At 44.5% G+C, this 23,035-nt stretch overlaps 1 protein-coding gene across 4 annotated transcripts in view; it reads left to right on the top strand.

Moving 5' to 3' along the window:
• MED25 (mediator complex subunit 25) overlaps positions 1–23,035 on the top strand; it is a 555,669-nt gene that overhangs the window by 212,403 nt on the left and 320,231 nt on the right. For all 4 annotated transcript variants that reach the window (XM_040327573.1, XM_040327575.1, XM_040327572.1 and 1 more), the window contains 3 exons: positions 5,966–6,096; positions 6,205–6,304; positions 11,551–11,783. In XM_040327573.1, the coding sequence (XP_040183507.1) occupies positions 5,966–6,096; positions 6,205–6,304; positions 11,551–11,783 (464 nt within the window). The remainder of the gene's footprint in view (positions 1–5,965; positions 6,097–6,204; positions 6,305–11,550; positions 11,784–23,035) is intronic.

The following is a 23,035-nucleotide window of genomic DNA, read 5'->3' as shown; positions in this document are numbered from 1 at the left end:
TGCACTCAGTCTTGGAGCCATTGAGCATAAGATAATTGGCCCCCATCCAGGCTTGAATTTCCTCCAGGCAGGTGGCCAGAGTTATCTGTGCCCCCCCCATCCCTGGGCAGAGGAATGTAGAACTGGATGTCGTCAGCGTAGACATGAAAAGATAGGTTGTGGCGGCGGATGATATATAGCAGAGGCCTCAGATAGATGTTGGAACAGGAGCGGCGATAACGCCGACCCTTGAGGGACTCCACAGAACAGGGGACTATCAGAAGAGCAGTGCAGTCCCAGCCTTACTCTCTGAGCCCTGTCCAGCAGAGTAGAGGCAGAGTGGAGCTTAAATCAGGAAGTCTTCACAGCGATCTCCCAGAAATGGGGGAGACCTCAAATAGATCTGTTTGCCAGCCAGGAAAACGCAAAAGTTCGGGAGTTCTTCTTCTCTATTCACTGGGAAGATCAGGCGGTGGGCATAGATGCCCTGGCACACCCCTGGCGTTACCAACTGTGCTACGCTTTTCCCCCCTTTGCACTAATCCCATTAGTTCTGCAGAAGTTCAGGGAGGAAGAAACCAATATGATTCTAGTTACTCCCTACTGGCCAAAAAGACCTTGGTTTGCGACATCTTTAAATTTAGCCACAAAACCACCGTGGAAACTGCCGTTCAGGAAAGATCTTCTTTCTCAGGGTCCTGTGAACCATCCGGAAGCGGAAAGGCTGCACTTGACAGCCTGGTTTCTGAAGAGGATCTCTTAAAAGCCAAAGGACTGTCTGATAAGGTGGTAAAGACCCTTCTATCCAGCAGGAAAGGGGTAACCAGGGCCATTTACCTCAAGGTTTGGAAAAAAATACAACTCCTGGTGCTCTTACAAAAATCTTCAGGTCAAAAATGTAATTTCTGTTTTAGAATTTCTCCATGCAGGAATGGAGAAAGGGTTGGCAGCCAGCACCCTGAAGACTCAGGTGGCAGCCCTTTCAGTTTATTTGGAAAAACCTCTATCTAGAGAAGATTTAATTTCAAGATTCTTTAGGGCACTTGTTCGAAGTAGACCAGTAGCCCTTAAAGTTTTTCCCAGTTGGGACTTATCCATTGTGTTACAGGGTCTTACGGGAGCTCCGTTCGAACCCTTACAAGACATTTCTTTGAAAAGTTTGGTGCGCAAAACAATTTTCTTAGTGGCTATCACAACGGCAAGAAGAGTCAGCGAGCTTCAAGCACTGGCAATCACAGAGCCTTTTCTGAGAATTTTTCCAGACAGGATAATCCTCCGTACTGATCCAGCCTTTCTACCGAAAGTTTCTTCGAATTTTCATAGGTCTCAGGAAATAATTCTTCCCACCTTTTCATCTAAACCTTCTAATGCAGGAGAGGAAGTCTTCCATACTCTAGATGTGAGAAGATGTCTAGTCCACTTCCTTTCAGTCACTAAAGAATTTAGGAAGTCGAACAGGGCGTTCATAGTATTCTCAGGGCCCCGCAAGGGAGAGAAGGCTTCCAAAAGTACATTAGGTAGGTGGCTCAGACAAGCCATTACGGAAAGCTATCAAGCTAAAGGAAAGGTGCCTCCATCAGGGGTCGTTGCCCATTCTACGAGATCAACAGCAGTCTCCTGGGCCGAAAGGGCCGGTGCCACGCCTGACCAGATTTGTAAGGCAGCCACATGGTCCAGCTATTCAACCTTTCTTAAACATTACAGATTGGATTTGCTGTCTGCTGCAGAAGCAAGCCTTCGGCAGGAAGGTACTGCAGGCAGTAGTCCCACCCTAGGGTAAGTTACTCGGTTATCCTTTCCAGGGTTGTCCTGAAAGGCGATTTGAGAAAAGCCTAGTTAGACTTACCGGTGACGGTATTTCTAAGAGCCATTCAGGACAACCGATATATTCCCTCCCTAGGTATTTAATTAAAATGTGTTTGAATGTCTATCATGGTTTGTTGTGGTTCTTCTGTGCTTTATTTTCCAGTTGTCGGTGACCACACAATAACTGAGGCCATGGTGGAAGAGGAGGGATCTTAAAGGATCACATGTGTTTCCTGAAAAAGAGGCGGAGCTGCGCTCTCTCCAGGGTTGTCCTGAAAGGCTCCTAGAAATACCGTCACCGGTAAGTCTAACTAGGCCTTTTTTTGCTAGAAAATTACTCTATGGTGGTCTTTGCACTTTTTATGTTGCACGGTATAGAGCTGCACGATTCTGGCTAAAATGAGAATTGCAATTTTTTTGCTTAGAAGATAGATCACGATTCTCTCATGATTCTTGCGGCGTAAAAATACACTGTTTTGTTTTTATGGTTTTTATTATTCACTGAAGTGGGCAAATGCAGTGTGACATAAAATATTGCAGCAATTGCCAATGTATTCCCTAGAGCATGGGTGCTCAACCTGTGGCTCTCCAGCTGTTGCAGAACTTCAAGTCCCATCATGCCTCTGCCTTTGGGAGTCATGCTTGTAACAGTCAGTAGCTTGCAATGCCTCATGGGAATTGTAGTTCTGAAACAGCTGGAGAGCCACAGGTTGAGCACCCATGCCCTAGAGTCTCTGCTAAAATATATATATAATGTTTGGCGGTTCCAAGTACGGTAATTTTCTAGCCAATAATATTGCTTTTTAACTTAAGAAACAAGTGTTGGACTTTAAGTGGTTACATTTCCTGCATTTACACACAGAAGTTTCTTCTAAGAAGGAAGTTGGTTACAATGTTTCATGTTTACAAACTTGGCAGACTGCCCAGATCTTTTCTTTACACACAGTAGTGTATCCCTTTGATCTAAGAAGGAAGTGTTAGTTACAATGTTTCCTGTTAAAAACTTGGCAGACTGTCCAGATATTTTCTTTTGATAGCTGAAAGTCTTTCCACAAAGAATCGGCAAACTCTGCATTGGAGATTGTCAGGGGGGTTGAATCGAGATCACGATTTTTTTAACGATTAATTGTGCAGCTCTAGCACGGTATTTGTGCAGTAATTTTTCAAACATGTTTTTTTTTTTTTTTTTTAAACTGTTTCATTCATTAAAAAAAAAAACACTAGTTAAGTTAGCACAATTTTTTTTTGGTATCCTAAGCGATGCTTTAATTTTTTTTTAGGTTACATGTTTAGAGTTAGAGGAGGTCTAGTACTAGAATTATTGCTCTCGCTCTAACGATCGTGGCGTATGTAACCTATATCTGGCTCTGATACTAGCCAGTGTCTACCCAGCAACTGACTAGTATCTCTCCCCAGCCTGTCCCCACACACCCTCTCACCTGCTGACCTGTGGATGGGGGAATCACTCCTGCAGTGTTATTGTGTTCTGCCAGTGAGTACAATGATCAGTGTTGCCAACTATAGCTGGCAGCACTGATTGTTTTGGGAAAAACCTAACAGGCTGGTTGTACTCAAGTCGATTAATAGATTGACTTGTGTAAAACCACCTAGCCCATACATAGATCAGCTATGGCTGGTCTCTGCATAATTGGCGTAATTTCAATCCATGTATGACCCGCTAAACCACTACGCAATCCCTAAATATCCTTCCACTCCTGTACATAGTGCTCACTGTCATACTCTCCACACTCCTCTCCTGTACATAGTGCCCACTGTCATACTGTCCACACTTCTCTCCTATACATAGTGCCCACTGTCATACCCTACACACTCCTCTCCTGTACATAGTGCCCACTGTAAAACCCTCCACACTCCTCTCCTATACAGAGTGCCCACTGTCATACTCTTCACACTCCTCTCCTGTACATAGTGCCTGCTGTCATACACTTCTCTCTTGTACATAGTACCCACTGTCACACCCTCCACTGTCCTCTCCTGTACATACTGCTCACTGTCATACTCTCCACACTTCTCTCCTATACATAGTGCCCACTGTCATACCCTCCACACTCCTCTCCTATACATAGCGTTTACTGTCATACCCTCCACACTCCTCCCCATTACATAGTGCCCAATATCATACCGTCCACATTCCTCTCCTGTACATACTGCCCACTGTCATACCCTCCACACTCCTCTCCTGTACATACTGCCCCATCATACCCTCCACACTTCTCTCTGGTACGTACTACCCTCTGTCATACCCCCACACTTTTCCTGTACATACTGCCCATTGTCATATCATTCACACTCCTCTCCTGTACATAGTGCCTGCTGTCATACACTTCTCTCTTGTACATACTGCCCACTGTCTTACCTTTCACACTCCTCTCCTGTACATAGTGCCTTTTGCCGTACCCTTTGCACTCCTCTCCTGTACATAGTGCCCACTGTTAGACCCTCCACATTCCTCTCCCTCACCTGCACATACTTCCAACTTGTATACCGTCCATACTCCTCCCCTATGTCGCTTACCCACAAAAACAGTTCTTTAAAATTATACTGAATACCCTCAATATTACCAGCTCTAGAATGGACACACTTTTGTTAGTTCAACTAAAGGAAATCTCAGTTCTCATATTTGTTCTGCCCCATTATTAGTACTCATTTAATTTTGTTATTACTACTATGATGTATAGAGGAACATAGGGGATCTCCGCTACTCTAAATATAGCACTTATATAAAAAAGTGTCCCTGAAAATATTTTTTAAATGTTGGCAACTGTGCACTTATGCACTGCCCAAGGGCCACTGGGTCAGTAGGGGACCCATGAGAGGCTCCTGGGATCCTGTGATATTAAAGTGGTAGTAAACTTTCCTGACATTACTACTTTTTAGAGGCCCTGGTGTAGGTTATGCCACAACTTACAACAGGGGTTGACAAATTTGCTTGGAATCTAGGAGCCAGCTAAAAAAGTTAGGAGCCAGAAAACGCACCCCGCCCCGACGAGCTTGCGTGCAGAAGCGAACACATACGTGAGCAGCGCCCGCATATGTAAACGGTGTTCAAACGCAATTTTGAAGCGTGACATGTGGGGTATGAATTTACTCGGCGTAACATTATCTTTCATAATAATAAAAAAAATGGGGATAACTTTACTGTTTTATTTTTTAATTAAAAAAAAGTGTAATTTTTTCCCAAAAAAGTGCGCTTGTAAGACCGCTGCGCAAATACGGCGTGACAGAAAGTATTGCAACGATCGCCATTTTATTCTCTAGGGTGTTAGGATAAAAAATATATATGTTTGGGGGTTCTAATTAGAGGGGAAAAGATGGCAGTGAAAATAGTGAAAAATGACATTAACTTGTAATGCTTAACTTGTAATACCAACGGCCACCACCAGATGGCGCCAGCTCACATCTGGTGGTAATAAATTGTAATACCAATGGCTCACCACCAGATGGCACCAGCTCACAAAAAACCTTCCAAGCCAAGTCGCCAGGACACTATTTCTAGTCGCCATGGCGACCTGGCGCCCGGGATTTGTCGATCCCTGACTTACAAGTATGCACAGCATATTAGCACATTGGGGTACACTTACATTTTCAGACTGAGCCCTCCAGTGCTGCGCTGTGATGAATCAGGCGGGGTAGGCACTTCCATCTTTACCCGGTCTTCCATCTGGGTTCTGTGCCTTTGGTCACTTGCCTTGGCCGGGCTGCGTTGATGTCATTCCCACGCATTTATTTATTTATAAAAGGCCCCACCAAAATCCTCAGCACTAGGCCCATGATGTTCTTAATCTGGCCCTGTACACGAGCTACATTTGCGGAGCAGTGGTGAGAACAGATTGGAAAAACAGTCCGCCGTGGATTACTCTTCAGAGGGCTAATGCAAATGTAAACAAACTCTACAGATTGAGCTATATGTTTTTTTTTTTGTGTAAAACTAAGCTAGGAGGTGTTTCTTGTTTGTGTTTTTTTTTTTTTTATGGAAATATTTTTTTGTTTTTTTTAAACATGTTGTGACTCTTTATAATGCCTATGATGTCCCATAATGTACTGTATTCAACTTTTTTGTCCTTGATCATAATTTGGATGTAATGCTGTGTGTGTGTTTGTGTTAGTTCAATAATACAGATTTGTGCATTTAAATACATTTTTATATTTTCACTTACAGTGGGTGGAGCAGCCAGTGCCCCAGGGGTTCCCCCAAAGCAAACTGTCCCTCAGCCACAGCATCCTGTTGTCCAGTCACAGATGCCACCTGCCCCTATTCACCAGATCTCTCAAGTTCCAGCTCCATACATGGTATGTTTTACAGTACCCAGACCTGTGTCATTATGCTTCATTTAGTATGATGTTTGCCAGTATATTGATATAAACTTCTGTTAAACTAATTTTGTGATTATGTGGTAGCACACTGCCCAGGCAAACTCCCTCACGCCTGCACAAATTGCCGCTCAGTCTGCTGTTGAAGCTGCCAAGATCCAGCAACAGAAGAACACCATGCAAAGGTGTAAGTATTTCATCCATCAGTTAATAATTTAATGTGGAACATTATTATCGTTCACAAGATTATTGCGCATAAATCGTTTGGTGGAGGGGGGATTATGGTGTGGGTTCTTCAGGGGTTGCGCTTGGCCCCTTGGTTCCCGTGAAAGGAACTCTTAAGGCATCAGCATACCAAACATCTTGGACAATTTCATGATCCCAACTTTGTGGGAGCAGTTTTGGGATGGCTCCTTGTTTCAACATGACTGCGCACCAGTGCACAAAGGAAAGGTCCATAAAGACATGGATGAGTGAGTTGACTGGCACAGAGTCCTGACCTCAACGCAATAGAACATCTTTAGCATGAATTAAAGTTGCGACTGCTTCTGGAAGAATGGTCAAACATTCCCATAAACACATGCCTTAACCTTGTGGACAGCTTTCCTAGAAGAGTTGAAGCTGTTAAAGCTGCAAAGGGTTGGCCAACTCAATATTGAACCCTATGGACTAAGACTGGGATGTCATTAAAGTTCATGTGCGTGTAAAGGAAGGTGTCCCAATACTTTAGCTCTCTCTCTCTCTCTCTCTCTCTCTCTCTCTCCCCCCCCCCCCCCATATTGACAGAAAAACACAGAATTGTTGACCTTTTTGCAGATTTATAAAAAAAAAAGTGGCCTCCATAAATGGAAGACATTTGGGATGACTAGAACCCTTCCTAGAGCTGGCCGTCCAGCCAAACTGAGCTATCGGGGGAGAAGAGCCTTGGTAAGAAAGGTAAAGAAGACTACACAGATCACTGTGAAGGAGCTCCAGAGATGGGAGAAAGTTGTAGAAAGTCAACCATCTCTGCAGCCCTCCACCAGTCAGGATTTTATGGCAGAGTGGCCCGAAGGAAGCCTCTCCTCGGTGCAAAACACATGAAAGCCTGCATGGAGTTTTGCTAAAAAAAAAAAAAAAACACCTGAAGGTCTCCAAGATGGTGAGAAATTAGATTCTCTGGTCTGAGACCAAGATAGAATTTTTTGGCCTAAGCTGTATGTGTGGAGAAAGCTAGGCACTGCTTATCACCTGTCCAATACAGTCCCAACAGTGAGGCATGGTGGTGGCAGCATCATGCTGTGGGGGTGTTTTTCAGCTGCAGGGACTGGACGACTGGTTGCAATCGAGGGAAAGATGAATGCAGCCAAGTACAGGGATATCCTGGACGAAAAGTTTACCTTCCAACAAGACAATGACCCTAAGCACGCAGCTAAAATAACAAAGGAGTGGCTTCACAACAACTCCGTGACTGTTCTTGAAAGGCCCAGCCAGAGCCCTGACTTAAACCCAATTGAGCATCTCTTTATCCCCCCCGGCTTTCAGGTAGTGAATCCCGAGGGAGTGGGCGTTCCTATGCACAGGCTAAGTGATTGACGTATGACATAAGCTTCCCTTGGCGCATACGGTCGCGTCACGAGTTGCCGAAAGAAGCCGAACGTTGGTGCGCAGGCGCTGTATAGAGCCGACTCGTAGTACGGGGTTATGCTTATGTCATACGTCAATCAATTAGCCTGTGCATAGGAACACCCACTCCCGCGGGATTCACTACCCGGAAGCCGGGGGGGAGGGGGGGAAATAAAGATATAACGGTATGTACGGCAAAAAGAAAAAGATCAGCGTACAGTCAATGTCGGAATGGAGCTTAATGTAAGGTTAGAATTTTTTTTAGGGTGACCCCCGCTTTAAGACCATATGATATTTTCAGTTTTTGTTTTTTAATAAATCTTCAAAATTGTCAATTCTGTGTTTTTCTGTCAAAATGGGGTGCTGTGTTTACAATAATGAGGGAAAAAAATGAACTTTAAATGATTTTAGCAAATGGCTGAAATATAACAGTGAAAAATTTAAGGGCGTCTGAATACTTTCCATACCCACTGTGTGTGTGTGTATTTATCGGTATATAAAACACACTTTTTCCCTGAAACTTCCCTCTTAAAATGTAGGTGCGTATTATACACCGATAAATACGATCTATATAATTTTTTTTTTTTGTGGTGTGTTATTTTTATGCCAAGTACTTTTCTCCCAGGACTCACTGTGGGATACAGCACACCTCTGGATGTATGCTCTGCTGTTTTGAAGGTTTTGGCATATCAGAAGGCACAATTCTTCCTAGTGACTATACCTGCTTGCATACTAAGTAAGCCTAGTTTGGCTGAAATAATATCTTTATCATATCATACAATACAAGACACAGGTAACTTATTTATACACCATGGGTTATAGGCGCACACCTAGTGATTGGACACTGACGAGCTTTTGAGGACATTCTCCTCTATAACCCCACCCCACTCCATGAAGCCTCTGTTTTTAGCTAGTGTCTGAAAGTAATGGACCTCCGTCGCAAAGAAATCAGCTTCATTGGCTTATTATTTTCTTTGAATTTTTCAGTCAACTCTTCTGTCTTTTAATGCCTACACAGGAGCAGCATACCCAGATTGGTGTAACCTAGGTAAAACCTTGGGAGCTGTACCTGGACGCCATGCTGTGGGGATGGCATGTAATGTTGCTTATGCCATGGTATCCTTAATGGATGCTCGCTGTTGCACTTGGTGCAATGCATTGAATTAGTTGCAGGTTACTATACAGGTCCAGCGCTGTGGTCCATTGCTATGGAACCCAGGCTCTGAAGCCATGTTGACGGACGAAGCTTGGACTTTATCTACAGTCCGGTGTCACAGACGGGTAGGACAGGGTCACCCTGTATCTTAACGTTACTGTAAAAACTGGCTTTGTTTGAAATGTATTCACTTCACAGTGCTAACTTTTCAAACTTGGCGCTAAAATTGAAACCACTCGGCGCTCAGTCCCGGGTGGATGACAAGGTGTTACATACAACACTACTTGTTACACACTTTAATGCCACTTCCACCTTGAGCTTGCATACTTCTTCTAGACACGCTTACCCTATTTCTTGCACTCAACTTCATGAGTACCCCTCAGGGGAATACCCTTGGGGCTATGGCTTCTGCCAGGCAAAAGGACTAAAACTCGAAACACAGGTGTCTGCATCTGATTCTAAGGCCCCTTTCACACAGACGGCTGTTCTGCTGCAGTTAAAAGCATGTTTATCTTCTGCTGGAAGTCAAGACTCCAGGCACAGCGATCAGCTGCATTTGTACAGTGCGATTAGTTGCGTTTAGCCGCGGCACAATATTGAACGGCGATCCGACTTGTATCCCTGCCAATACCAAGCACTGTGTTTGGTATGAATCTTGAGGGGGAACTCCACGCTAAATTTCAAATAAAAAAAACGGCATGTGTTCCCCCTCCAAGAGCATACCATGCCCTTGGGTCTGCTATGTATTTTAAGGGGAACCCCCGTATGCAGAAAAAACGGCGTGGGGTCCCCCCCAAAATCCATACCTGACCCTTATCCGAGCACGCAGCCCAGCCGGTCAGGAAAGGGGGTGGGGAAGGTGGTAGGGGGTGGTAGGTGCTTTGGGGCAGGGGGGCGCCCTGTGGCCCCCCCACCCCAAAGCACCCTGTCCCCATGTTGAGGACAGGGCCTCTTCCCGACAACCCTGGCCGTTGGTTGTCGGGGTCTGCGGGCGGGGAGCTTATTGGAATCCGGGAGCCCCTTTTAATAAGGGGGCCCCCAGATCCCGGCCCCCACCCTAGGTGAATGAGTATGGGGTATGACGACATAAGGGGGTGGGGTCACCGGGTGATATTCGCCCCCTTATGTCGTCACCACCGGAGCATGCTGGGACTGTGATGTCATAAGAGGCCTATGTAAATCGGTGCTACCCGCGCACCAGGCATTACGGCGGGAGGAATCGACATGTCAACATGGAAGAAGGCAATGCAGAAGCCCGGGCCCCGCTGGTAAAAGAGCTGCAAGAAGACAGTGGAGAAGCCCGGCAGAAGGAAAAAGGAGTAGAGGGGAGAAGATGGCGGTGAAGACCGGGCCGCCCCCCCCCCCCTGGCAGAAGAGAACCGAGAAGACGGCGAAGTCCGGGGCCCCTGCTTGTAAAAGAAGAAAGCGGGGGCCCCCGGCAGAACGCCCCCCGAAAGAGCGGAGCAGTCGAAAGACAGCGGAGCTGCCCGGAGCTGACTAATAAATTACTTTAAAAATCTGTGTAGTGTTTTTCTTTTACATTTTCTTTTCCTCCAAGTAAATGGGTGGGGGGCCGGGATCTGGGGGCCCCCTTATTAAAGGGGGCTCCCGGATTTTCGATAAGCTCCCCGCCCGCAGACCCCGACAACCAACGGCCAGGGTTGTCGGGAAGAAGCCCTGTCCTCATCAACATGGGTGCTTTGGAGTAGGGGGGCCGCAGGGTGCCCCCCCTGTCCCAAAGCGCCTACCCCTTCATATTGAGGGCATGCGGCCTGGTATGGTTCAGGGGGGGGGGGCGCTCGCTTGTCCCCACCCCCTTTCCTGACCGACCGGGCTGCGTGCTCAGATAAGGGTCTGGTATGGATTTTGGGGGACCCCACGCTGTTTTTTCTGCATACGGGGGTTCCCATTAAAATCCATAGCAGACCCAAGGGCCTGGTATGCTCTTGGAGGGGGAGCACATGCCGTTTTTTTATTTGAAATTTGGCGTGGAGTTCCCCCTCAAGATTCATTCCAAACGCAGCTGACACAGTGCACTGCGGTTACCTGTGGTTAAGTGCCGATAGCTGCGGTACATCACAGCTGGACGCATTCAATTCTATTTTTTCTATTCGCACAAAACCGCAGGTAACTACAGTGTGTGAAGGGTGTCGTAGGAAAGCATTGTGTGCTGAGGTAAAATCCGCAGCTGAAAGCACCATTTTATCCATCCGTGTGAAGGGGGCCTAACTCTACTTAAGTTAAGAGAAGTAAAGGTATCCTTTCTTTTCCCTTTTTTTTTTTTTGTTTCCTTCTTACCTAGGTGGATGTAGGGAGATTTGTTTTATCCCTCTGTATCATCTGAGGCTGTTCACGTCACTGTGTATATGTGAGGGTTTACATCAACTTTTTAAAACCCATTCACCCGTAGATTCACATGTTGTGAAAGTTTGCTGAGTTACTTTTGCTGCTTTAAAAAAAACATTAGTGTTGGCAACTTGGTGAAATAAGCAGCCAGTTAAATGATTCATTTGACTTTTTTTTTTTTTTCCTATAGACTGTGAATTTTATAATTGTTCCAATAACATGCCAAATCTGAAATCATCAGATTCTCTTGCGTCTACATTCATGATCTGTGTTTTTGTTTTGAATTTATGTGGCAATGTTTCCTTTTATCATATTTGCTCTTCTAGTTCCTGGCCTAGGTGGTATGCAGCCTGCTCCAACAGTTGGACCACCATTTAACCAGCCACCTGCTCCAGCTATGGCCCAAGCACAAGCTTCCAAGATGGTTGTCTCTACTGCACCTTTAATAACACCATCTTCTCAGCCCAGTCTGGTTTCTACAGTAACCACAGGGCCTGGACCAGCGCAAGGGCAGTTGCCGCAACAGCCAGCTCAGCAGCAGCCAGTCCCACCACAAATGGTATTGCAAACATTGCTTATGCTAACTTTATATTTAAGTGTTTTCTTTTAGGACACATTTTATATTTTGTGAAATATAATTTCTGCTGAATTCAAGGGAGCCTATGTGGCAAGTTCCCTGTTGAATTTTTAAATTCAATATTTTGAATTGATGATCTTGTAAAAATGCATGATTTCTTGGGTAAACTTTTATGTGGGCAACTTTTTCTACCCCTTAATGTGTTGTACCTGAGAAAACTACTAGACTTCTGTGATAAATTAGAAGCGTCATTGTGATCCATGGTTTTGGCAGATTTTATAATTTGAACTTGACTAATTTCCTTTGTCTTCTTAGCAGGCTAGATCTAATGTTTGAAAGAGCTTGCGACAAATTGTAGATTTCTGTGAAAGAGCAAAAGAAGTTAAATGGACTTTATTGGTTGCCACTTTTAACCCCAAATAAAGGAATTGAGTACTCCCAAAGGTATATAAAAAGTTTATTACCAACCTTAAAGCGGAGCTCCACCCTGTCTTTGACAGGTATCCTTTCCCACTTCCGGGAGTCCGGCCACGGCAGTGATGTCACTGTGTGGCTCCCTCCTCCCCCTCCCCTGGCCGCCGGGCTAATAGGAGAGAGGCGCGGGGCCTCGCATGCGCAGTAGGGTTCCCGGCATGAAGCCAAAAGGCTACACTGCCTGGTTTCCTTACCCACAATGGCGGCAGTGCAGCCTTTCGCTTCACGCTGGGAACCCTGCTGCCGACATCACTGGACTCCAGGAGTGGTAAGTGTCCATTTACTAAAAGCCAGCAGCTGCAGTATGTGTAGCTGCTGGCTTTTAATTTTTTTTGTTTTTTTCGGACCTCCTCTTTAATCGGCTAAAATGTTATAGCATAAAAACAACTGAATCCAAAATTAATCAGACATAATAATCTATATTCCCCCTTGTATAGTGTGCTGAAACCTTTAACCGAAATGGGCCAAAATGGCCATTTCTATTGCAGGTTTCAGCAATTCAGAACTTGCCCCCACTATTCAAGAGGGAATGTAGCTTATTTTATGTTTAATCAATTCGGGATTCAATTGTTTTTATGCTATGAATTTTTAGCCGATTAAGGTTGTTAATAAACTTTTGTATTTTCATATACCTTTTTGGAGTACATATTTACTTTTTTATGTTGGGTTGTGGCTGCATTCACACATATACTTCGTATAGTGAGGGGGGGGGGAGTATTTGATCCCCTGCTGAGTTTTCCCGCTTACAAAAAAAATGATCAGTCTAATTTTAATGGTAGGTTTATTTTTAACAGTGAGAGACAGGATAACAAAAATATCCAGAAAAACGCATTCCAAAAAAGTTATTGATTTTCATTTTAATGCGTGAAATAAGCATTTGACCCCTTCGCAAAACATGACTTGGCACTTGGTGGAAAAATCCTTGTTTATTTATTTTTTGTTTTTAACAATAGTTTTTATTGATTTTTATTGAATACAGGTTACATTCCAATTTTCCACAATATCCAAACATGTATTACAGCTCAGAGATACAGGTTGAATTTTCAAGGTGGGAGTAGGTTCATCATTCATAAAAACAAAACATTGGTTTCTTTATCGTACATCACGGGACACCGAGCCGCATAGCCATTACATGTGGGTTATAGAGTCTACCTTCAGGTGATGGACACTGGTGTAATCAAGTAAACAGGAAGTTCCCTCCCTATATAACCCCTCCCCTACAGGGAGTACCTCAGTTTTTTCATCAGTGTCTAAGGTGTTGGTCACGAGTTAACATGTGCTCCGGAGGGATCCATGCTGGATTTAAAAGGCCTCCATAAATCCGGATCCGTCCAACGTGCTTCATAGCCAAAGTGGACGGTACCCGAGCCTCGGTACGAAGAACTAGGTTTAGCCTATAATGCCTCTCTGTGGAGGGCTGGATCCTGGGTTCCAGAACTTTGTGCCTTCTAAGGACCCAATGTTTTTTCTGCTGCCAGGGTGCTATATAGGTCCAGTGGTGTGGTGTTCCTGCCATGGACCCCAGTCCCTGAAGGTCTAGGACTATACCCATGGTGAAGGGGGAAGATTGGGCCTCTTTCTTGGCAATACCCTGCAGCGTGGAAAGGTAAGAGAAGGACCTACGGGACTTGGTTCGACAGTAGGTCTTCTGTAGGGGACTATGGGTCTCGCCTATATTATGCTTCTATGCATGGGCAATGTAAACCACAATGTCTTCTGAGACAGGATGGCTCAGGGCACCCATATACCTCCCCTAGCCGGCATGTAGCCTGGGCCACTATGTCTGTTCAGACAGGATGGCTGTAGTACCCATATATCTCCCCTTGAAGGGCCTGTTGCATACAAAAAAAAAATGCCCTTAATCCTATGCAAAGGATTGTCTTCCATGAGGAGCTGCCAGTCTTATCTGTTTTTCCACTACCTTGGGCAGTAAAAGACATGCCTGATGTTTCGCTTACCATGCTTTCCAAAGACGGAAGCTTGAGTGTTAGCTGGTCTATTGTGCGTCCCACTTCCTCAGCTTCAGGCTCTACCATGTCGCACGTGCTCACCGGCTCAGTGCAGTCGCAGAGAGGGCTCTTCAAAAAAGGCCCAGATGTCAGAGCTCTGTAAAGCTAGGGGGACACAAACGTAAGCACCTTGTGTGAGTTGGATACAGATTCATCTAAGACGCCTACTCCGCATCTAGCTGTGCAGATTAGCAGGCATTGTTGCTGCCAGACTAAGTTCAGCTGTTGATGCACCTAGGTTAAGTTCCTCTGCTTTTAGCTTAGGACTTTTGTCTCCCCATTGAATAAGGTCAGGGGTAGGAATATAAAAAGGAATCGCCACCTGAACCTGGTGGCCCCTTATTCTCCCCTGTAGAGACTTAAACAGCTCACAGATTGAGCCATCCGACCTGTCAGGCTATGCAGCCTCCCCCAACATTGCAGCCACTCTGCATGTGTTTTGTTTTTTGCATCGCATTTGTTGTTCTACAAGAGGTTAACTGCTATGTTCGCAGCATCCTCACAAGAAGCGGAAGAAAAAAACAGGGTGTGCCCCCTTTTCCTGCTTTAATCCTTAAACAAAGGGATTAGAAGAGCTGGGGATGAAGGTTCACTGTCAGAGGACAGGAGACAGGAGCTGCAGCCTAACGAGGAGAAGCTATCAAAAGCCCTACAGGTTCTGATTGCACCTGCAGTCTTTTCAGAGATTCATGCTGCATATAACTTCCCGCTGCCTACTCGGCCAAAGCCTCCATCTTCTCCTTAGAGTGTAAAGAGGTTTTCCTATAGGTGGCTAGTAAGACCTCCATATGGTCCTCAGCCTGGTGTCGGCTTCAGGCTAACCAAATGCACATCTGAGGGATGCACAGTTGCTGGTACACATTGCTAACGTCTCTTAATTGAGGAAACGCATATCTACAGAGGATAACTTCCTCTTTACCAGCCCGCATGTTGCATAAGATACATGAGTTTGGAATGCATGTGAGATAAAAACAAGTAACAGAGCATGTTTTATTGTGGATCGCATAAGGATACATGTTTCTGTCTGTACGGTGTTGCATGTTTGTCAGAGTTGCATAGAAATGCTTGAGTGCATAAAGATGCTAGTTACATGATCACTCAATTCCTGGATTACCCAAGGATTTTTGGTCACACAGAGACTTGTTTCCACAGAAAGGCCTAAAATCGCATAAAGACGTTTGTATGCATAAAAATGCTGGATCACACATGGTTACCTGATCACCCAAATCCTTGATTACCCAAAGATGTTTGGTCACACAGAAGAGGTTTGTTTCCACAGAAATGCCTAAAATCGCATAAAGTTGCTTGGATGCAATAAAGATGCTGGATCACTCATGGTTACCTGATCATCCGCGTCCTGGATTACCCAAGGATATTTGGTCACACAGAGAGACTTGTTTCCACAGAAGTGCCTAAGTTCGCATAAAGATGCTTGTATGCATAAAAATGCTGGAATCACACATGATTACCTGATCACCCAAGTCCTTGTTTCCCCAGGGATATTTGGTCACACAAAGAGGCTTGTTTCCACAGAAATGCCTAGAATCGCAAAAAGAGGCTTGAAGGCATAAAAATGCTGAATCACACATGATTACCCGATCACCCAAGTCCTTGATTACTCAAGGATATTTTGGTCACACAGAGAGGCTTGTTTCTACAAGAATGCCTAAAGATAGCTTAAAGATGCTTGAATGCAAAAAGAAGCTGGATCACACATGGTTGTCGGATCAACAGAGTCCTGGATTACCCAAGGATACTTGATCACATAGAGAGGCTTGTTTCACAGAAATGCCTAAAGTCACATTAAGATGCTTGAGGGCATAAGGAGGCTGGATCGCACAGGGGTGCCTGGTCACACAAGGGTTCTTGTCCGCACAGTAGTGCTTAAAATGCATAAGATGTTGATCGCATGGAAGATGCTGAATCGCATAAGGATGCATTATTACTTTAAAGTTGCACATGGCGGCCCAAATAAGCAATACAGGATTCCTTGTGTTTGCATAGAAATAAGTGGCTGCGTGGGTTCATGTTGCACATTGTTGCATAACACGTTTATAGCACACGTTTATAGCGCATGCTTACTTGCAAGATGCTTGTTCCAGAGCACACATGCTATACATGTTTTGCTTAAAACATATTTATATGAATTCATGCTTCCATGAACACACGCTGCCATGTACACACACTTCCATTGAGGCATATGGCTTTAACACTTGCCACATACACACATGGGGAGCCAGTTGCATATGTGTTTATTTACTTGGGTCTGCAGAAGTTGTCTGCGGTTCGCAGGGGAACAGCACTATCTCCAGTTGGTGGTCTTGCCCTTTTGGGTTAGCCTCCGTGCCTGGGTTGTCAGGGTGCTAGGGCCCGCCTCTAGCAGGTCTGTAGGCCCAGGGTATAGCAGTAATGGCATCCTGAAGCAAACTCCTGCTGATGGGTCAGTCAGTAGCATGGCTGGACCTAAGGGTGTCCAGCATGGTCAAGTATCTGGAACTCCTGGGTTGGGATTCCAGTCTAAAGATACTTTCTTTCATTTGACAAGAAGCTGGGTATGTTTGGCACAGTCCAAAAAGGAGAATTTTTTTTGGCCTCAGACAAGACCATTGCTATAAGAAAACTGGTCTGTGGTCACGGCAAGGAACCGTTCCTTACTTTTTGCCTTTTGCTTAAGGCACTACGGAAGATGCTGGCTTCATTCAGGACAGTTCCCTATACTAACTTTTATTCAGGGCTGTTATAAACAGTATTTTGTCGGCCTAGAAAGAGTGGATCTTGACCTAGCATTATCCAAAGAACCCGGTCCCAGAGATATGCTGAAATTCCTCTTGGTGATTCTTAACTAAAAGGGTTTGCCAGGTCAGGAAGAGACCATGGCCCAGGGGAAGTAGTCAAGCTCCAAGGGAGCCTTATCTGTCAGCTAGAGCTACTGATGGAGCATCTGGCTTATGGGCCTGAACGTTCAGGTGGCAGGTTGGTTATGTCAGAGTTCAATCAGACTAGTGATATACTTAATTTACCAAGGAGGAGCTTGTGCCTTGCCTATTGACATTCGTCATTTCATGAAATGCAGAATTGGCAGGCGATTCGCTGGAGCCATCAACAAGGGTCTCCGGGAGAATGACCTCTACACCCCAACCGTTTTCCTGACCAAATGCCGCAGAAATAGTACCCCGTACATAAGATGTATTGGCGTCCAGGATCAACAAGAAATTGAACAGCCTGGGGTCAAGGACAAAGGATCCACCCACATGCGGGGCAGATGTGTTAGTAATCCGGGGGGGACCAGTTGTCACTGGTTGTGTCTCCCTCCAGTGCCGCGACTTTTGTGGCTTCTATGCAACATTAGAGGAGAACGGAAGCTGGCCTGATTACTCCGGCATAACCCTGATGACCTCTCGGTGCAGGAACAGTAAGGGTGGTAGTAGAGGACCCACGGTCCCTTACATCTTGTCCAGGCCTACTTTGCAGGGGGTATTACATCCTGCATGGCAACAGGTGAAATAATGGTCTGGCTATTATAGCCCACATTCTCGAGGATCGGGGCTTTCAGAATCAGCGGCAAATCCTTTGATTCATACAAGAGAGCTGACCTCCAGGACCAGATATCCTACGGTCTGGAAGGCCCATGTTCCTGGTGTGAAACCAGATGGTGGCATCCGTGGAAGTTTGTCAAAGCTAAAATTCCTGCCTTCCTACATTTGGAAAGGAGACGGAGCTAGCCTTAAGTTATATCAAGAATCCGATCTCGGCCTTGCTTCCAAAGGTCGCTTGCTTCACACTCTTTGGTCCGGGCTGTTATACAAGGGGTGACGTGCATAAGTCCACCAGTTGGGTCGCCCTTGTGCTCAGAGGATTGGCTATAGTTTTGTCGGCTTACAGGGTCAGCTCCTTGGGCCGATGCACCATATTTCCCTTCATCCTTTAACAAGGGAATTGGTGTTCTTGGTTGTGGTAGCCTCCAAAGAGAGTTTCAGTATTGGCAACTTTCTTGGTATAGAGCCATACTCAATTATTCTTACAAGTAGAGTGATATTCATCCTCACCCAACCTTATTTACTAGAAGGATCTAGTATTCATTTGAATCTAGATATTCTTACCTTCCCTTTTTTCAAAACCTTGTTTCACGGAAGGAAAAGTTATTGCTTTTCTCTCAATTGAGATGAGAGCAGTTAAATACCTATCTGAAGGTTTCAGATATAGAAAGCGGACGTTTTTATTGGGCTGCCAGAAGAACCTAGATGGGCAGGCAGTGTTCAGGTCAGCTATTAAAATGGTTACACTCTCTCTCCCGTTGGAGTAAGAAGGGTCTAGGCCTATCTGAAGCGGCTGCTCGGATACGGAAAACTGATGTTGTTGCGCTACCAGGAGGCCCCAGGAAAGGCCAGGCAGCGTCTAAAATTAACTGTTTTTTAAGGTTGATTCATCAGGTTATTATTCAGGCTTGTGGTTTAGTGTAGGATTCCCCCTGTTTTTTTGTGGGGGTGCTCCCTACCAGGATGGTAAGCGCGTTATGCGCAATGCATTTCCAAGCCTTTATGACGCAGATTTTCAAGGCCGCAACTTGGTCATCTGTGCTTACGTTCACTAATTCCTATCAGGTGAACATAAGACGGCAAGAGGATGCAGCTTTTTGGCGCAGTATGCTGCAGGCAGCATTATAGGTCCTCACGTCTGATGGCGATCTGCGTTGTTGGTGTCTCCCTCCCCTCAGTAAGCATTGCTTTGGGACATCCCACATGTAATGGCTATGCTGCTCTGTGTCCCGTGATGTGCGATAAAGAAAATAGGATTTTTATAACAGCTTACCTGTAAAATCCTTTTCTTGGAGTACATCACGGGACACAGAGCTCCCGCCCCTCTTGTTTGGGGATATTGGGACACTTATTGCTTTGTTACAAAAACGTAGGTACTCCCAGTAGGGGAGGGGTTATATAGGGGGGAACTTCCTGTTTAATTGATTACACCAGTGTCCATCACCTGAAGGTAGACTCTCTAACCCACATGTAATGGCTGTGCGGCTCTGTGTCCCGTGATGTACTCCAAGAAAAGGATTTTACAGGTAAGCTGTTATAAAAATCCTATTTTTGGCTCATAGAGCATGTCTAGGTTCAAGATCAATACAGGGTTTACCATCAGAGTTGCTGGGTTTATAGAAATACCACTGCTCTAGACCACTGTGTCCAGGGAAGCCACTCATTTTGTGTTCTCTTAATCAGGCCTTTGCTACAGGCCAACATTAGCTCATAGTTGTAATGCAAGTTTACTAGATCTATATAGTGAATCATTAGTGAAAAAAATAGTAGCGCTCTGTTTCATAAAACAGTACTAGTAAAGTGATTATATTAAAATAACAAACACATAAAAATTAGCACATAAAAATTAACAAGTAAAAGTGAATTAAGAAATCTTGATGCAAACTTTCCACCACACCTCATGTGCTTGTGAATCCACTCCCAAAGGACTAAAACTCACCAAAACATTATGCCTTACATTCACATGTTCGGCACAATAGCTTGATAACCCACCCGGGTTGATAGACAATTCCAACGGTGATCACAAATCAATCAAATCCACATGAAAAAATAAATGAAATGCTTTCAATGGTGAAGTATGTAAAACCAATTTATTAAAAAGTGCTCACAAATCCTCACTCATTGTACTCACATGTTATAAAATTCACTAATGAAGGAGACTTGCAGTAAGAGGTTAGGTTATTGCCGACACAGAACACCCAGCAGATCTCACCTTCCACTTGCTCGCTCACTTCCCTAGCCAGAACAGCTACCTCCCTCGGCGGTGATGGTACATATAGGGATGACACAAATTTGCCATGCAGGCCCCGCCCAGACATGTTTAGTCAGTATAGACTTCTTCAATGGTATTGGCTGAACGGCATAGCAGCATCATCTTTATAGTCCGCCCCCCCCCCTCCCTTTCCATCACGGATTGTCTCCTAGTGCGCCTACACGCATTCTGTGTCTCCAGTGCCGCAATACCCCAGCATTTAAATGGTAAGCACAGATGAATCAAATAAAATATATTAAATGATCATAAATAAAAAGCATTGTCCCAAATTACTTGTACATTACAGCGACAAATGCTTCTTGAGTAAATTGCATATTTAATTAGTGGATTTGCATGCACTAATTTGCAATCTCAATAATATGATAACTTTCTAAAAAAATCCCCCATTCTTTTAATTCATTCTGTTTATTTAGTTTATTTTCACTTCAGAATTTAATACATTATTACCAAATTGATCCTCTAGACCAGTGGTTCTCAACCTGGGGGTTGGGACCCCCTTGGGGGTCAAATGATGATTTTCCAGGGGTCACCAAATCCTGGGCTGTTCCTGAAGCCTGCACTGTTCTCCCAGGAAGTGAGGTAATAAGAGGTGGAGGAACAAAGAAAAAGGGAGAGAAAGGGAAAAAAAAGAGAGCAAGGATGACCGTTAGAGGGAGGGATGGGAAAAAAAAACAAGGAATTAGGATAGAGAGAGATGAAAGGGAAAGAAAGGAGAAAGAGTGGTACATCCTAAAATGTACTATAAGGAGTTTTAATATTGTACGAGTGAAAGACAATCAGGGAGCGCTAAATGTCCGCGGGTTAGGGGTGCAAATTACTTGTCTTGCCTTGGGTGCTTTCAACCCACGCTATGAAAATAATTTTACTGTTAGGGTTCCCCACAAATTGGGAAATTTTATCAAGGGGTCACGCCACTAGAAGGTTGAGAACCACTGCTCTAGACCAGTGGTCATCAACCCTGTCCTGCAGCGCCCACTAACAGGCCAGGTTTGCAAGATAACTGAAATACATCACAGCTGATATCATTTGCTCCTCAGTGATTGCAGTATTCTAGACTGCATCTCCCCAAGGTAATACATAAAACCTGGCCTGTTAGTGGGCCCTGCAGGACAGGGTTGATGACCACTGCTCTAGACCATATATAGAGTTAAAGCTATATCTTTAGTCAGAGTTATAACCTAATATGATGACTTTATGATACAACCAAGACAATTTAAAGAATATATGTTTGTATTTTTATTTTATTACAATATATCTGTATCTTTATTAGTGCTGTCAAGCGATTGAAATTTCTAATCGCGATTAATCGCATTAATGTCATAGTTAACTCACGATTAATCGCGCGATTAAAGCGGTGGTTCCCCTAAAAATAAAATTTTGACATCGCATTTAGCAAATAAATTACAATTAGAATCGGCTTGTTTTATTTAAAAAATACCTCCGTACGTATCGTTTCCTATATTCGGTCCCACCGCCACTTCCGGGTACGATGCAGGCGGTGGGCGTTCCTAATTGATTGACAGGCATCCGAACGACGCATCCATCGCGTCACGAAATGCCGAAAAAAGCCGAACGTCGGTGCGCATGCGCTGTATAGAGCCGCACCGACGTTCGGCTTTTTTCGGCATCTCGTGACGCGATGGATGCGTCGGTCGGATGCCTGTCAATCAATTAGGAACGCCCACCGCCTGCATCGTACCCGGAAGTGGCGGTGGGACCGAATATAGGAAACGATACGTACGGAGGTATTTTTTAAATAAAACAAGCCGATTCTAATTGTAATTTATTTGCTAAATGCGATGTCAAAATTTTATTTTTAGGGGAACCACCGCTTTAAGGAGGTTCACCCTTTAAAACATTTTTTTTTTGTTTTCTTATTTATTTTTATTTTTTTTATAATATCAAATTGTGTGTTTTTATTTTTTTACATTTTGATCACTTTTATTGCTGTCACAAGGAATGTAAACATCCCTTGTGACAGCAATAGGTGGTGACAGGTACTCTTTATGGAGGGATCGGGGTCTAAAAGACCTCCGAGCCCTCCTTTGCACTTCAAAGTATTCAGAGCGCCGAAAACTGAGATTCTGAATACTGTGTACTTTTTTAAATCCGGCGCCATTGGCAGCCGAGAAACCCGGAAGTGACGTCATGACACCGCTTCCGTGGTTTCAATGCGGAGACTGAATCAAAGCCGTTTACGGCTTAGTGTCAGTCTCCGCCTGAACACAGAACGCGGCGGATGGAGGATCGGGTCTCCCGGTGGGACGGGAGGCCCGGTCAGAGCGGCGAAAGGCGGCAGGAGGGGGGGGATGTCCCCTCCCGCTCCTCCGGCATAACAACCGAGCGGCTTTTAGCCGCATCGGTTGTTATGTTTGGATAGCCGATCGCCCGCTCTAAACAACGGTACCGGGATGATGCCTGCGGCTGCAGGCATCATCCCGGTATAACCCCCGAACGTTAATAGCGCGATAAAAAAATTGACGGCGTTAACATGGGTTTGTGTTAACGCCGTTAATAACGCGTTTAACTGACAGCACTAATCTTTATACATATAAAATTTCAATAAAAACATTGAAACAGAAAATGAGTGGTTGGGAAAATTAATTAATAATAAAAGAACATTACGACAAATGCTTCTTGCGTACAATGCATATTTAATTACTGCATTTGCATGCACTAATTTACATTCTCAATAATATGGTAACTATCTAAAAAAGCTCCCATCCATAAAAAAATATTTATGTAAATAGTATATAAAAAATGAGTGGTTGGAAAAATGTATTAATAATAAAATACTAATAAAAGGACCTACGGCTTGAACAATATATCGGCAGCATTGAAGTTGAGTAAAAAGGTGGTTTTAGAGAGACACGCATAATGCTGATATGCAAAAGAACCAAAACTAAATAATCCAGCAATATATGGAATATTGGTCCCAAATTC

Source organism: Rana temporaria, chromosome 10, assembly GCF_905171775.1.
Source record: "Rana temporaria chromosome 10, aRanTem1.1, whole genome shotgun sequence".
Classification (NCBI taxonomy): Eukaryota; Metazoa; Chordata; class Amphibia; order Anura; family Ranidae; genus Rana; species Rana temporaria.
Note: the sequence above shows the minus strand (reverse complement) of the source record. Positions and strands in the feature narration are given on the sequence as shown.